General features: G+C 43.6%; 1 protein-coding gene across 3 annotated transcripts in view; it reads left to right on the forward strand.

Moving 5' to 3' along the window:
• The first annotated feature begins 1,446 nt into the window (after positions 1 to 1,446).
• Positions 1,447 to 17,752, forward strand: part of FRY (FRY microtubule binding protein) — a 203,376-nt gene continuing 187,070 nt past the window's right edge. For all 3 annotated transcript variants that reach the window (XM_075265973.1, XM_075265972.1, XM_075265974.1), the window contains exon 1: positions 1,447 to 2,125. In XM_075265973.1, the coding sequence (XP_075122074.1) occupies positions 2,056 to 2,125 (70 nt within the window). In that variant the 5' untranslated portion in view covers positions 1,447 to 2,055. The remainder of the gene's footprint in view (positions 2,126 to 17,752) is intronic.

The following is a 17,752-nucleotide window of genomic DNA, read 5'->3' on the forward strand; positions in this document are numbered from 1 at the left end:
TGGATGGTCCTAGGCTGAAGTAGAAAGACATGGACCACCCACCTAACAACAGAGAGCATAATGGTGGGGGCTAGAGAGAAAATACTGACTTCACTGGAATCAGTGGACGGAACCAATTAAAGGATGCAAAGAGGTGGATGTGGTGAAAGCCCCCCTTTAAACTAAGGTTAAAATGTGTGTGTATGTGGGGGGGGGATGTTACCAGTTGGGAGCAGTGTCCCTATACACTCAGCCACTGTCCAATCAGTACAGACCATATCAGACTCTGTAAGGACACGCCCCTTTGACAATGGGGATGGTAACGGTGACATTAGAAATTTTTTTAAAAGGAATACCAGAGGAAGAGTGCAATAAATTATGTTATGGAGAACACAAGTAAGGCAATGTTTGGTTCGCATCTGAATCCGCCTGGTACAAATCGCAAAGGATTTTTTCGTACGGCAATGTTAGGCTAGGTTCACATCTGTGCTGGGATGAGGGACCTGAATGACTGAGATTCGGACTGCGAGAACAGCAGTTACCTGCGAACCCCATAGACTATAATGGTATCCACCATTTCATACTGAAAGCAGCGTAGAGAAAAGTCCTCCATGCAGTCTGTGGTTTCTGCAGTGGAGTCTCCAATGGTACAGATGTGGTCTTGGACTCGGTTCACATCTGCGTTCACGGTTTCCGTTCCCTGGAGAACGTTCATGCGCGGAGAATAGCGCTGCAAGCAGTACTTTTCTCTCTGCATTTTTCACGTGGAAACCACACAGACCCCGATATAGTCTATGGGGTCCACAGATTTGCTAAGGTAACCAGTTTTTTATACAGATTAGGTTTCCATTCGGGGGGTCCCAAAGCGGACCCCAGAAGCAGACACCTGAGTGCAGATGTGTGAACCTAGCCTGAGCCTGATTTTTAAGGCAATGAGTACCTGACAACCCCTATTCATTATAGTTAATGGGGTCCCTTAAGATCTGCTGCTATGTCTTTATTGTTTAAGCTGGTCCTATGACGGATCAGAGGAATGAATAAAACTCTCAAATGTGAACGCGCCCTAAAAGAGAATTTCAAGAGTGATGACTGGTATGTGTTCACCATTATACCCATCATACATAGGGGAAATGTTATTTGCATATGGATGTTTAATCTTCACCATATTGCATTCTTCTAGAACTTTGATACTATTGCTCTCTCATATAGTAAGAATAATTGTTAGGTGTGAATGGGCTCTAGATTCCCTCCTGAATCCAGGGCTTGTTCTGATTCATTATTAGACATGTAGACATAGCAGTGAGTCAGGGTTATTACTATAGGGTGGGCAGCAGTGGCTATGGCTGGCACAGGGGCTGATCAGCAGCCCCTGAACATGTAATGTGTTTACAGTAGCTGGCAAATGAGAGCACAAAGCCAAGAGCTTCCCTTCTGCGACTGTGCTGACTGCTGCTGGCTTTATATGGACGTCACTGGCAGCAGATCTATGGGTGCAGCTACCGCAGCATGATGCAGTCTGGAGAAGCCAGGGTGGCAGCAGGGGGATCCTGGGCTGCAGAGCTTGCACTCACAGTCACTGGGGCGGCAGTAAAGCTGTGATATCCCTGCAAACAAGGCTCCCTGCGTCTTCTGGAGGAGGTGCATAATACACATGCAGCCTATCTGCCTGCCAGCCCCCAGCTCAATAGGATTTACAGAGGCTGCAGGAGCCATTCTCAGCTATGTGGATGTAGACAGAGCTGCATCCATGGAACAAAAGGTGTCTGACAAGTGCTCACCCCCTGTATACCCTGCAATGCCAACCTCACCACCACCACCATCATCATCATCATCATCAGCTACAGAGAGTCTGCAGTGAAGGAGAAACCTCATCATCATCATCACAGGGTGAAGGAGGAGCACCCTGGAAGAAGCATCTCATGTCTTTTTAATGAGGGCTCTACCTAGCAGGAAGAGGTGAAACCCATCTGCAGACTTCATTTCCTTTGCTGACCTCTAGTTTGGTGTCAGTCACCTCCTCATATATCTGTACCTGCTAGGAGGAGGTGCAGCACAAGCCTCCTGCATACAGAAGACATGGCCAGCCAGCAGGACTCCGGCTTCTTTGAGATCAGTATCAAATATTTGCTGAAATCCTGGAGTAACAGTGAGTACAGTTTGGATTAACCCTTCCTTTCCCCCTGCTGTCAATCACAGGTGTATAGCGGGTAATGGATTGTATATAGGCACTGCTCAATCTGCTGTGTCAGGCTGGGAAGATGAAGCAGCCTATAGTAGGAGGCAACACACAGTGTATTATGTAAACAGGACTGATACATTGTATATATGGTGAATGTTTGTATATACTGTTTACCTCTGCTATACATTGTTACATTGTTTCTACAAGGCAGGGGCGTGATAATTAATGCAAAGTTATTTTTAGCATTGTGTTAACTTATTAAAAATGCTTGGGTGTGGTGCAGTTGCTGAACACTTTTATGATGCCCAGTAATATTTAATAGTCTGCGGGGACGGTGTGTAAGGCCAGGGGTGGAAGCCTCCCTGTGTATTGCACTTGTAAAAATCCTTCATTTGTGTGGTTATGAGACGCTCGGTGTATCCAGATGGGAGAATATTGAGATGCTGGTGAAGACGTTGTAGCAGAACACCTGCTGAGGAACTTCAAAAACCAATCCGGCCCATGGCCTGGAGAGTGATGGGGACTGCTGTCTTGTAGGTAGACAGATGTGATCGGGGTAATGTACTGTAGACAGTATATACGTATGTATATGTGTTTGTATATACCATACATTCATTGTATATATCCATCCCACGGCAGAATATCGCCACTACTTGTTTACATTTACTACTTGCTTACTTGCTTGGACTGAAAATCCAATAATCTATTAGATAGCAGACCAGCATTTGGACTATGGACAGGGGATAATTCTCCCAATTTAGCTGTTCGAGACCGTGCAGGAATTACATCTCAGGAGCTTGTTGGAACAAAATCCTCCCAGGTAATAGTCTGCTCCACCATATAAACAGAGAGCGTCTGGCTGTATACCAGAGATGGTCAGATACAGTATACAGATATGTATATATAGAGACTCCATCAGCCCCAAGTGCATAAACTAATCCACCCGACCTTGATGAGCAGCCGTCCTTTCCCACAGGGTCACCCATAGGCACAGTTTGGCCCTGGTCGTGTCACTCTAAACTTCATGTCTTGGATGTTTTCCTTGTTCCAGGTCATTGAAAATCACTTACACATTTATTTTTGGTCTAGTCTCTACCCCGCTTTTCCTTTGCACAGTTTTCACTAATCTCCCCCATAGAATTATATAGAAACTGAGCAAAAAAAAAAATGCCCGGTTAGTCCAATAAAAGATACGGTTCTGGTTTTGTAACATTCAATTACCTATTTTTGGAGGCGTTTTGGGCATCAGGCTACAGGCGTACAACCATAGCGACAAAATGATCTGTATTCTGCAAAAAAACATGTCCCGGTTGCATCAGTAGGTCATCTGAAATCGGGGATCCGCAAAAAGACTTGCATAGGCAAATATGGACAGGGATAGGACCTGCTCTATAGTTTGTGGAAGGTTTCTACAACCCAGACACTGGTCTGTAAAAACTATAGGTGTGCGTAGGAGGCCATAGAAGGGAAAAGGTCTGTATATTATCTGCCTTCGGGATCCAGTATTTGGGACAACCTAAGACGTACAGTAGTACCAGGCCCTGACACCTGAGAAGCATGTAAAAGGGCACCAGTGCTATAAATGACACGTTGGGGGTCTTTGTTACAGATTTTGCATGGCGGCCGAGAAAGTTAAAGCAATGTCTCTGATGACTCCGATGTTCTAATAATGAAAATAAGGTTACAATCTAATAGTGAATATAAGCTCACCTTCAGTGAGAGTAGGGACTGTGTAAATGTTCACCTTAAATAATGTAAAGTGCGTGCTTGCAGTCTATAATGGCCGTGTTATCTATTCTCAGCAGGTGCTTAACATACTGTGAACATTCACAGAAGTGTATCTGCTACTACAGTTCTATCCACTAGACTACATGGAAGTTTTAGGCAGGTTTTCAGTGCCCATGTACCAATGTGTAGTCTAATGTGTGGACAGAAGGGGTTAATGAGCGTTACGTAGAAGTTTAGAAAGTCCTTTTATTTTCCTGTTACGTTTTATTTGCATACTTCGCATAATAGACCAATCGGCATTCCTTCTAGTGTTCCCCGCTCACTTACAGAGTAGATTTGTGCTTGCCATACATTGAGATATAACTGGCGCCATCAATAAACCAGATGGCTTCATGGTACTTAACATAGCACAAGACTGTTTTACATGTCAATGCCAAGTCTTGGTGCAAAGGCAAGTGCACAGATAAGTGTGAAAAAGCCTGGGTTACTCTGCCCAGGAGTGGAGGTGGCAACTGGCTCCAAATGTCCATTAAAATAGTAGGTGACCTCTGGATATAGTGGGGGTTACCCTTCTTGATCAGAATTAACTGGATTTAGTGGGCACTACTATAGGACATATGGTTACCCAAACCAGACAACCTCCAAAAAGATGATACGCATAGCCGCCGGTGGTATAACAGTGTTGGGGTTTAGAGGTCGCGTTGCAATGTAATATGTATAGACCTCAGCGTTCTATTAATGGGCAGTGAAGAGACGCAAGGTAAAGATGGAACGTATTGAAATCCTTGCCCTGATGTCTGAGGTTGAGAGACGGCAAGGAGCAACCCACTCCCACTATATTGCCTGCTGTATACTGGTGCCAGTGCTGTATCACATGCAACTAGAGGTGTGTTGTGTAGCTTGGTCATATCATGAAAATATAGCACATATGTATATATAGTATCACAACATAGACTTGTACTTAACACCATATAGAGTCATGGATCCCCAGTATATCAGATCTTGCATCATACCATAGAATCATACGTACACCTGCATTATATCCAAAAATATGCATCTATTTATATAATTGTATGTACATTTTATTATGGAAACCTATGTACATGGCGTCAGAGCCAAACATGCATACATACATGGGATCGTGCATGTATGATAAAAATCATGTGTCCATCATATGTACATCATGCCATAGACTCAGACATCACATCAAAAAATCATACCTATATGATGATACAGAATCCTATGTATATATTCATCTCATTATACAGTCTACATACATTATATCAGAGTCCTACAGATATATGTAGTGCTGTGTATGAAGAAGCTAGTGGACACTGGTATGGCGGTAAATCTCCATATAGAAGGAAGCTTAGCTCTGGTATGTCTACGTTCTGGAAAGTTTTCCTGCTGCGGGGCGGGGGGATATGTAAATGCCGTCAACATGTGTTTATTTTGTATCTTTAAAATTCCATAAATTCCATGAAGTATTCTGTAACTTAATGTGTATCCTGCATCCTGTCCGGGCTGGACATCGCAGCGAGCTTGTATCTTTAATAGTATAAATCTCCTTCTTCAGTGATATTGTAGTTATTCATTACCATTATATTAATGCAGATACAACATATCTCACAGGTCTAGTGTTTGCATCACAGAGAAATGTGGGTAAGGCGACGTTCACATCTTAGTTCCCAATAATTAGATACACATACACTATGTGATCAAAAGTATCCAGACACCCCCAAAAACATACATTTTACATATTAGGTGCATTGTGCTGCCCCCTACTGCCAGGTACTCCATATCAGCGACCTCAGTAGACATTAGACATCGTGAGAGAGCAGAATGGGGCGCTCAGCGGAACTCACGGACTTTGAACGTGGTCGGGTGATTGGGTGCCACACATCACGCAGGTCAATGCCAAACTACGCCTCGCTTGGTGTAAGGAGCGTAAACATTGGACGATTGAACAGTGGAAAAACGTTGTGTGGAGTGACAAATCACGGTACACAATGTGGCAATCCGATGGCAGGGTGTGGGTATGGCGATCTGCCAGCATCTGTAGTGCCAACAGTAAAATTCGGAGGTGGTGGTGTTATGGTGTGTTCGTGTTTTTCATGGAGGGGGCTTGCACCCCTTGTTGTTTTGTGTGGCACTATCACAGCACAGGCCTACATTGATGTGTTAAACACCTTCTTGCTTCCCACTGTTGAAGAACAATTCGGGGATGGCGATTGCATCTTACAACACGATCGCGCACCTGTTCATACTGCACGGCCTGTGGCGGAGTGGTTACATGACAATAACATCTCTGTAATGGACTGGCCTGCACAGAGTCCTGACTTGAATCCTATAGAACACCTTTGAGATGTTTTGGAACGCCGACTTCGTGCCAGGCCTCACCGACCTACATTGATACCTCTCCTCAGTGCAGCACTCCGTGAAGAATGGGCTGCCATTCCCCAAGAAACCTTCCAGCACCTGATTGAACGTCTGCCTGCGAGAGTGGAAGCGGTCATCAAGGCTAAGGGTGGGGCCAACACCATATTGAATTCCAGCATTACCGATGGAGGGCGCCACCAACTGGTAAGTCATTTTCAGCCAGGTGTCCGGATACTTTTGATCACATAGTGTATGTTCCAGCAGTAAGACCCTAGTGATCATGGGAACAATTTTCCCTGAGCCCTCTGTTCGAATGGAGCCCTAGTCTGCATGTGTGACCACTGACTATATACTGTGCTCCCATCGTTCTATTAGAAGTGAATGGAGTTGTGGTACTGGTCATGCATGCTTACTACTACTCTAGTCATACAAGGAATCTTGTTCTCAGGCCAAAAGCCAGCCCCCACACAGATCATCTGTTGAGCCTGCACTGGGTCCCCATACTGTACATTGGACAGAGCAGATGGCTCCATATACTATGAAGTGACTGGATGTTACTGGCTTCATACACTGTATGCTACATTACTGCGTCTCAGCTCCTTTTGGAGTTAATGGGAGCTGAGTTGCAGTAACACCACCAGGCCACTATATAGTGTAGGGAGCCATCATCTTCTAACTATATAGTACAGGGATCCAGTGTAACCCTAAACAGCTGATCTGTGTGGGGGGCATCTGATTTCAGTTGTTTATGGCATAATCTAAGGCCATATAAAAAATATATATTTCAGACATGCCTTTTAAAGAGAACCTTATATGAATTCAGTGCTTTGTCAGCTTTGCCGCTATGCACCTGAGAGCCAGAGATATTGTTGCTGCTGCTTTCGACACTCATATCCTTCCACTGTCAGAAGGGCAGGCCTTACTGTGCCTTACCAGTGTTATCGCTGTGCTGTGAAGAATGCCATCGAATTACAACCCTCCCCCGAGAGGTAGCCTTGTATTGTCAAGGAAGGGGAGGCATATATATGGCACGATATCCCTCCACTGTCAGAAGGGCAGGCATTACTGTGCCTTACCAGTGTTATTCCCTCCATTTACAACCCTCCCCCGACAGGCACCAATATCCCTTCTGACAGTGAAGGGATATCCGTGCCATATATATGAAGGAGATATAAAGACTTTAGAATTTGCTTTGTCAGTGGCCACCATCATGGCATACAGATGCTTTCTGTGTACGTGTATTAATTTCTGGGCTTCTAAATATTAATGAGGGTTATTATTTAGGCTGTAGGACGTCTCATCCCTTGTGTCATTACCACATATTACATCCTTCTACAGGTCATGTAACATGAGGTGTCACATCTTTATCCGGGAAGCAGTTGTGATGGTGGTGGAGTCCAATATGAGTGTCTATAGGAGGCAAATCTACACCGGTAGACGTAACTTGTGGCTTATGGCTAGCAGTATTATCTTTTGGTTGCCTTCAAAGCCACATTGCATTGCACTTGATAGCAGCCGTATCAATACAAGTAAATGGGTATCTCCACCTTTGTAATGCCCTGTTCACATTACGTTATTGGTATATGTTTCTATACTGGAGATAGATTTGCACTTTGTGCCTATAGGGTTTAGTTCTTCAACATAGGCCAAAAGTGTATCCAAAACTTACACCAAAAGTATGGAATAGCATAGTCGACTACACTATTCCATATAGAAGTATATCTCCTCCTACCGTTTTGTGCATACAGCTCTTATGCAAAGCTATGTGTCTCCTTGGATAAAGACTACAAGCAAACACTATGTAGAATGTTTCTATATTTCTACTCCTTGTATTTTGGAAAGGCCAACCAGTTTGAGGTTGACATTGGACATCTGATCTTCTGCCTCACATCCACACATCTCTATTCCTGATAGTCCTACGCATTCAAGATGGGGATTATTGCTCCATATTGGACACATCTAGTACGTGGCATGGTTATGGTGCAAAGATTGTTCCTCAGACAGGACCCGGCCGCTTCCCTATAGCTAGAAGATGGTAGAGAACCTGGTGGATGTATAGGAAGCTCTAAGGGACCATCTTTTTTGCTTTTTGACTAGGATCAGCATTTCCAGTGGATTGGGCACAGCAGCTTCCCTGAGTGCCAGTTTTCTGTCTCTGCCCCTGTGATCTCTCATCCTGATCTGGAATGTTCCTGAGATAGAGTTAGCGCCTCCATCCTAGAATGTGCAGAATGTTTGACGTGCTTATGTGAAGTCCCTGGTAGGGAATGATGGACAAACAAGCCAGTGTTTGCTCAATAACTGTGAATTTATGGAGGACAACACTTGGGAGTTTTTTTTTTTAGAACCATCTGACCTTACCCCTTGCATGCAGGTATAGGACCCCAACAATGGGATATTCGTGACCTATCCTAAGAGTAAGTCATCAATATTAGGTTCTTGGAAAACCTCTTATAGTGCTTTCTCTTACTGGTGATATGGGACTTGCCATCCTTGCTTAGACCTATGGCTGTGGTATGGTTTTTGTAGATATGGCCATCGGTTGGAAAGTGGAGAACCTTAGAAGATGGCTAAAAAAATAGTCTGAACGACGCCACTGCCAAATTTAAACAGTTCCTTACAAGTACCAGTCCCAAGGACCGACCCTCAGTTATATAATGGAATAACCTACCTTGTTATCTAATAAGCAGGGCTATTACAATTACAATCTTCCTTATTACTGAGTGCGCCACCAGAACCCTGCACATCCACCCAGTCCTGTGCATGGATAGATTAGGGTCATCTGAGTTAAATGGTGTTTTCCCATTGAGAATCCATGCCTTGCAATTTTTGTCAATATATAAAAGAGGTCTACAGATCATTGAGGACATTGCTGCTTACCTCTACGGAGCAACGACAGCACCCTCCTTGCTCCATAAGTGCTCATGTGCATATTAACAAAAACCTTCTTATTTCAGCAATGGAGGCAGTGATCCATAAGTGGGAAACCCGTTTTGATTCAGTTGACCCTAAAATATCTTTCTGCGGGTGCCGGGTTCATAGACTGGTTCCTGGTGAAAGGCTCCAGTGCCAATGGATCCAATAGACATTGTCTGTTATGAGATGCAATACCAGGCACAGCCACCAGACTGATGTGGTGCTGTTTCTCAGTGGTAAAAAAAAAAAGCTTCGCTTTTAGATATTGGTATGTTGTTTTATTTTTTACTTTTGTAGTGAATCTCGTAACCTCTTATTGGATCAGTATTTATTGTTAGACAAATAAAAGAACAATCTCGTATCGGTGCCGTCTCCTGATCCTCTGTCACAGCTTTAATATCAATCTTCTGCTGGATATTGCAGCTATTTTCTTTAATCTCTTCCTCTGTGCGTTCCCATCCGCCCCCTTAATTCGTGAGTCTTGTGGCAGTAATAATAAATTCTGAGCCCTGCTCCTTGCACTGTACTTATTTATCCCTTCGTTTTGCTAAACAGGAATTTGCCTCTTACCATTGAGGACATGATGGATTTCCGTAAGTTTATACTCCGTGGCTGAGCATTTGTCAAAGAAACCCCTCCAAAAAACCATAACAGAACATATTACAAACACGTGGAAGCTTTCTACCAAAACTAGTGCCACACCTGTCTACAGGCTATGTGCGGTATTGCAGCTCTATCCATTGGCTTCAGTACAGCTAAGCTGCAATGAAGGATGTCAAAAAAACACACCTGGGCCCTGATCTTTAAGGTGCCCATAAGGTGTCTCTTCCCAATAGGAAGAGACCACTGCTTTGGAGCCTTGGAGCTCCACCTTATGCCTCCGCAAATGACAAACTCCAACAATACCCCATTGCCATATAATGTGGTCTGTCAGGTTCCCTCATGGAGGACAAAGACTGCAATAGAGGCTCCAAATGGGTCAGCGACTCCATGAAAACATATACTTTAAGTGACGTCCATGGAGCTGAGCTGCAGTACCAGACAAAGCCTATGGACAAGTGTGGCGCCATTTCTGGAAAAAAAACCAAACCCTTGTTTCCTAATCTTGGCTAACCCTACTGAAGTAAAGTGAGAATAGACTTGTGTTTGTCATGATGTTTTCTGTTTTGTCTGAACACTGTGTTTTCGCTCTTGGAGAGTGTAATGGTCTTGCGACTCTTGAACAATACACAGTGGAATAGTCATGGAAACCACACGTGTTCAGTCCACAGCTTTTGTTTGCCATTCATTTATACTATGATGTCATGATGGCTCTATTGTGAGGGCCAGGCCTGGAAGTGAAGCCAGTGTTGCTGTAAATTGACAATTGTGTTAGCCACTGAATAAAGACAGTGACCGAATCCTCAATGGTCTCGTGATGGACCAGCTACAAAGGGGATTCTTTTTCTCTTTTTCTTCGATATTTTACCATAGTGCAAAGTTTTTAAGCTCTTGACCAAAAATTTGTTTTTGCATTGGCCAAGATTTAGATCTTTAACTGTCCTGTCTGTTTGTGGCGCCATTTTGTGTTTTATGCTATTTAAAGGGATTTTTTAAAATAAAGTTGACCTGTTAATATCAGATAGGTAGCGGTCCCACTCTCAGCACCCTCGATGATCAGCTAAGTGAAGGTGTCGCTTCGTCAAGCTGTGTCGATTCTTTTTAAAGATGAACTTTGCATTCTTAACCCTGTCCCACCGTACGCATTTTTAAATTTTCATCATTGACTCCCCTTCTTTCAAAAGCCATAACTTTTTTTTTTTTTTTTTTTTAAGTTTCTGTTCTCAGGGCTGTATGGGGGCTTACTTTTTGCAGGACGACTTGTGCTTCTTAGGGTACGATGTACTTTCTCACAGTATTGTTTTTATGGTGTCCGCTGTGTAGCCAAACTGTGTCTGCTGTATTCTATAGGTTGGTTTGATTACGGCGATAGCAATAGGTGTTAATTGTTTGGGGGTTTTTTTATAAAAAATTTTATGGAAGGTGAAAAAGGAGTTTGTTGTTTTTTTTGTTTTGTTTTTGTCTGCTATGGCATTCACTATATGGGAAAAATAAAAGAATACTGGGCACTTTCGGACACAAAATGGGCGTTTTGTTGTTTTTTGTTTAATTTTTTTTTTTTTTCTTCGTTGTTTTTTGACTCTAGGGTCTTATCACTAATGCAATGCACTATTAAAGACCAGCACTTGTATAACAAGCTCCACAACGCGGCCGCCATATTTAAATACTTGACACCCAGAACAGTTGGAGTTTTTTTCTCTAGCCCCCACAGTTGAAGTTTTTTCTCTCTAGCCCAGCGCCGCGCCTCCCATGAGGCGACCTGAAGCGACCACTTCAGGCGGCACTATGCCAGGGCCCCGGGGAGGGCGGCATTTTTGCTGACCTAAACCAGTCCAGGACAAGCTGTCTTGGACTGGCTTAGGGTCACCGTCACTGAGCGGTGGATTGGGGAGGCCGCTGGAGCAGCACTGCTCCAGCAACCGCTCCTCACGCTCAGGCAGAGAGCAGGTCCTCTCCCTGCCTGCTCTCTGCCTGCTAAAGACACTCACTCGGCCCCGCCCCCTCTGCACAGCCCCGCCCCCTTCCGCTCCCTTCTCCGGGGGGGGGGGGGGAGGCTTTCTGACATCTGCCTCAGGCGGCAGAAACCAATGGTTCACCCCTGCTCTAGCCCCTAGCATTCCCAAGAAATCACTGAAGTTAGTTTTGGTGCCTGATATGCTTACTAGACTCCTTAATGTCAAGTGGGTGACATCGGGCAGGAACGGCAAAGGAGGTGTGACACTGTCTGACTCTGATGGAGCTCTGAGTCACAACCCCTTGCCTGATTCTGCCTAACACCACCTACTTGACAGTAAAGAGACTTGGTGGCATATCAAGCACCGAAACTTACAGCGCTGAATGATCAAGAATGGTGGAGGCTAGAGGAAAAATTCCAACTGTGTCAGAATCAATGAAGGGGCACCTATTAAAGGAATCCAAGAACTGGAGTTTGTTGAGGTGGTGAAAGGTCCTCCTCTTAATGACGGAGTTCACATCCACCAGTTAAGCAGTCCGTAAGCCAAGGAAATAGAAATGAACTGCAATACTACACACAGCCACTTTACAGTGTACAGAGCTGTGCCTAGTATACAGCAAAGAAGATGCAGCACTCACTAGCTCCATGGCCTCTTCTATTGGCTGATCAGTGGTGGTGCTGGAATTCAGACCCTCTCCAATTTGATATTGTTGGCCTATACTAAGAATGGGGAGGGTGCATTTTGAAATAGTCACCTTGGGCACCAACAAACCCTGTACTCCCCTGGATCTTCAATTGTATGTAAATCCTTTGAACAACTTCACTTTTGTTTGCCTTAGATCAAAAAAAAATTTTAAAAAAAGTTTATTTGTTGAAATAATCCCTATCCATGGTAAAGTGTCTTCTTTTCTTCTCCTTATGACCTTGTTTTCTTCCTCTCTGCATACCTTGGCAGAGCTGTTTCCATTGGCAAAGACGTCACGTGTGTCTCTGTGTTTTGACATGGAAGTTCTTAATGGAAGGAAAACAGACCTAATACATAGGGGTGTATTTGTCTAGCTCGAGATCTTATCTGGATGGCGGTAATAGAGCTAATTGTGCAGTTTCCTATGATGTTGAGACAAATCGATTGCAACACAAATGTATATTCTGAGCCAAGGTACCAATTAGAATTAGAGTTGTCACATTTATCCTATTTATTGGTCAATATACAGTAGTTTGGTCCACCCAAATGGGTTCGCATCAGTTCACTCTGATTCAGTACTTTTCTATGAAGTTGTATGGGAAGAAGGGACAAAGCTCATGATGGATACCTCCGATGGAAATTTATCTTGCCAAGAACATTTGGGCATGGGGCACGGATTGGGCATATTGAAATCCAGCAACCAGATTCTTTTCTCACAAACATGGCCTATATGGAGGTTAGTTGACTCAATACACGTTACATTGTCAGTCCGTATATATCTAAAAGCCAGGGTAAAGGGGTAAGATGGCAATAAAAAGCTTATCATACACTCCCCATTGTTAGCTTTTCAGACAGCAGCAGGGGGTGTAAGTCTTGTTCCCCTGCTGCCTCCTCTTGGAGGGCTTACGGAAATGGATGAACAGCCCTACATTGTGTCCAGAATTATGGGAATTACAGAAACCATATAGCACATTTAGCTATGCTGGATCCATAACTGTGGCGTTATGAGAACAGAATATCCCATTCATCTCTATGGGAGTTCCGTAAACTTCACTTCCCAGCAACAGTTTTACTAAGATTGGAATAACTCTCTAAAGATGGGTTCACACGGGGTTTTTTTGGTCCAGATTTTGACGTGGAATCTGCATCAGAATTCGGCTCAAGAAACCGCCTCCCATTGAATTCAATGGGTGTCTTTTTCCGTGAGCTGTTTGTTCCCGCTTGCGGAAAAAAAAAGAAGCGACCTGCCCTTTCTTGAGGTGGATTCCGCGGCTGATTCAGCTGCGGATGTCCACGGTACGACACTCCCTCCCGACTCGGCCCATTCGGAGTGGAATGCCGCGACTGGATGCCGATGAACTGTATGCACTGTACCGGCATCCAGTCGCAGCTAGCCGTTTTTTGGACCGGATTCTGAGGCAGCCTTCATTCGGTCCAAAAGGGTCGAAGGACCCATATCTGTCTGCACCACGCAATAACCTGAGTAGTGTGCGGTACCATTGCCTGTCTATAGCTTCATTCGGTCCAAAAACACGTGTGAACCCGGCCATGGTAGAACCACGAGACACACACCAACTGAAACTGGCCTAAAATTGGTCCAACTTTTAAGGCCTGGTTCCCATCTGTGTTTGGGAATTCCGTTACCCTCTCCGCATGAAAAATGTGGAGAGTAAAGCGATGTGAGAAGTACTTTTTTCTCTCCATTTTTCATGCGGAAACAGAACGGAAACCACACGGACCACTTCATAGTCTATGGGGTCTGCGGGTTTCCCAAGGTAACTACTTTTTTATGCGGATTAGGTTTCCATTCAGGGAAGTCCCCAAACGGAAACCGTAGCGCAGATTGGAATTGGGCCTAACCCTGTAATGACTGATAATATACAATTAACAGAATTATCATCTTCATAGTAAATAATACGCAATTTCGGCAATATGGCTAATCCCCCATGCTAAGCATGGATAGTATTATTGGTGCAGTAAATCCCTCTTTGACAGTTGTTATATACAAGACCTATTTATAAGGTGTATGAAGATATTATCATGTTATTACATCTATACATCTTCTGCTAATGGTATATCATATGAGAGTCTCTTGAGCACGTGAAATGGATATTACAGCTAGATTCAGTTTTCCTGTCCTTTGCTGCTTGATATGAAAAATAGAACGTTATAAATGCAATTTCTTCATTATTGCGTGGTAGTAATAAGACCGTACTGCTTGACTATGGAAAGTACCAGCAAGATGTGCCAGTCCAGGACAATAGCTTTGATTCATGGTCTGGAAAAGAGCTAGATTTTGGTAAAAGGTGGAGGATATTCAGACTTTTTGGCAGGGCCAAGTGGAAATTGATGTGCTCCTTTTGTCTAAAATTGCTTGGTACAAGTAAAAATATAAAATATTATAAGGGAAATATATTAGTGGGAGTCTCTGAAAATTGTATTTCTATTCCAAGGTTTAGCATTCATGCCCCATCAACCGTGGACGGAGGTCGCTAAATAGGACTATATTGGTTTTTGCAAGTCTTCTGATGAATATTATGTCTTACAACCCATCTAAAAGCAGAAGTCATCTGGACAATATATTTTTTTTGGCACAGTGTAATACATAATTTCCCCTGTGGTGGCACTGCAATGGAACTGAAGACGATGGGGCAGATTTATTAAGACTGGTGTATTGTATGCCAGTCTTAATAAATGTTCTGACTGGCGCAGAAACCAAGAGATTTAAGAAGCGACTGCAGACCACACCAGATCCCTGCACCAGAATCTATATCTAAGCCAGTTAGGAACCAGTGTAGATGGTGTTAGAAAACTGGTGTGAGTTATAATGAATCTGTCAGGCCGAGGCGATCCCAGGATGTCCAGATCCCAGATTGGTGAAGGTCCCTCTGACCAATTGTTTGAAGAGGCCACAGCATTTGGAGGAGCACCATGGATTGTTTACAGCTTATCCAAAACAGCGCCATACATTATATAGTGGCGGTGCTTGGTATTGTAGCTCCGCTCCATTCATATGAACGGCATGGAGCCACAAACAGGTCATGTGACCAATAAATGTGATGTCACTAGTCAGAGAAGCAGAATCGGAGGGGTGCTGAGTGTTAGACCCCCATCGGTCTGATGTTGATGACCAATCCTAAGGGGAAATCATCAATATTTCAATATTGGAAAACCCCTTTAAGGCAAATTTGGTCTTGGATAACTTCAAATTCAGGTTTTTGAAGCCAAAACAAGGAGCGCTTTGGGAAAAAAGAGTCGCCACATCCATCCTATATACCTTCTCTCCTTTTATACTCTACACATGGATTTGATCTGCACGTGAAAGCCTAAATGTAGAAACCTGGCCCAACATAGAAGTATTTCATAGACAATTCCTTAATTGAATGTTATAATAGGAATTAGTTGCATGGAGTTTTTCATTCCTTACGTTGTCCTTGCTACTGTAAAACCTATGGCAGAGGACTTCCTTACTGCTTTGCACAGGAAACCTGAAATTCCCTACAGCACTGCAAGTTGTTATTGGGAATTTCCCACTGGGAGGTAATCCGCTTCAGCTGGAACCTTCCCACACTACTCAGCCTGCAATGAAAGAGTAGGTGGGTCAAAAACTGCACCTTTAATTAAGCCCCACCCCAAAATGGAAAGAAGTATCAGACAGAAGCCATTTTCCTCTGTAAGGCTAGGTTGAAATCTTCATTCGTGTTTCCGTTCGGGAAGGGGGGGTCCGCTTGGGGACCGCCTCCACACTGAAACCTAATTTGCATTAAAAAAAAATGATTACCTTAGGAACCCACGTACCCCATAGACTATAATGGGGTCAGTGCGATTTTCGCTCAGTTTCCTCCCAAAAGGGGTGAGAAATGCGGAGAGGGGAACAGAATCCCTGAACATTTCTATCTCTGGGACCATTTGAAGGCTAAGATCTAGGATGTTGGGAACCTGAAACATCCTTCAGTGGGTTACTGTTGTTGCTCCATGTCACAAATGTGTCAATAACTTGATAATGAATAAAGATACGTTAAAAACGAGGCCACCATTGTTTTTATTGTGCAATTTTCCATGTGTTTGATGTGTCACATAACCCCCTTTACCGTTGAAAAAAGTAAAGTTGAATCCAAAATGGCAGCATTGCTGATGGCCACCTTGGGTGCTTCCCAGACTCGAATGTTTCCCGCCTCCCATGTACTAACCACTTCCATTATATCTGGGTGTATCCATTCTTATGGCCCATTCTGTAGAATAGGAAACGTCCGTCTTAAGAAATTCTCCGCACTAAGTGCAGGAGGTAAATAAACTTTGAGATCGTTGGTTGTCGGTAGAGATGAGCGAGTACTGTTCGGATCAGCCGATCCGAACAGCACGCTCCATAGAAATGAATGGATGCACCTGGTACTTCTGCTTTGACGTCGGCCGGCCACTTAACCCCCCGCGTGCCGGCTACGTCCATTCATTTCTATGCGAGCGTGCTGTTCGGATCGGCTGATCCGAACAGTACTCGCTCATCTCTAGTTGTCGGTAGAGAATGCGATGTTGGGTCATTGGTTTCATCTGTGGAGGTCTTATCTTCTATTGTGATCCTGAGTACTGTTATATATTTAACATAAAAACTTGAGTTAAAAAAAAAAAAAAAAATTAGGTCAAGTTCTGATGCATTCTCTTTTAAGTACAGTTAAGCCAAATATTGTAGGAAGTTCTACATTATTAGTAGGACGTAGCCATGCTCCAACAAAGTCATCAGAAGTGACGGACTTATTTGCTAGCTAAGGAATCTTCCATCCAACCAGAATGCGTCCTGTGCTAATTACTAATGGGTTTGTTATGTGTTTTCTTTGGTTTGGAGCTTAGCCATGTGGGAACTGTAGACACCGTAGTTATACTGTTCTTCTCCGATGACTCCTCTGTATGATTGACAGCGATGTTTAGAGCGTCGGCTCTGTCTAATTATCAGATACTAATAGCAGAACGCCATGTTACAATATTTGGCATCATTATCTGGAAATATTGGTTGGTGTAAAAAAAAAAACAAAAAAAAAAAACTGCTTTAATGTGAGTCAACTCATTCTAGAACATTGAATTTCCAGAATTTCCGGACTATGTGGTAGACTACACATTGTCTGGGAGCAAGTATGGTTCCTTCCTTGAAATTGTCACTTTTCTTCGCTCTCCTGACGTGTCTATTTTAGTAAATTCTTGTAGTTTCCATGTAGCGATGAATCTGGAACATCTTTTCTGATAAGGCTACGTTCACATCTCCTCCGATGGAGGATGGAATGGAATGGAAATAAAATTGCATTACTCTTCATTGTCCACTCCTTTTACAGAAAAACACCCC

This window comes from Leptodactylus fuscus, chromosome 2, assembly GCF_031893055.1.
Source record: "Leptodactylus fuscus isolate aLepFus1 chromosome 2, aLepFus1.hap2, whole genome shotgun sequence".
Taxonomy (NCBI): domain Eukaryota; kingdom Metazoa; phylum Chordata; class Amphibia; order Anura; family Leptodactylidae; genus Leptodactylus; species Leptodactylus fuscus.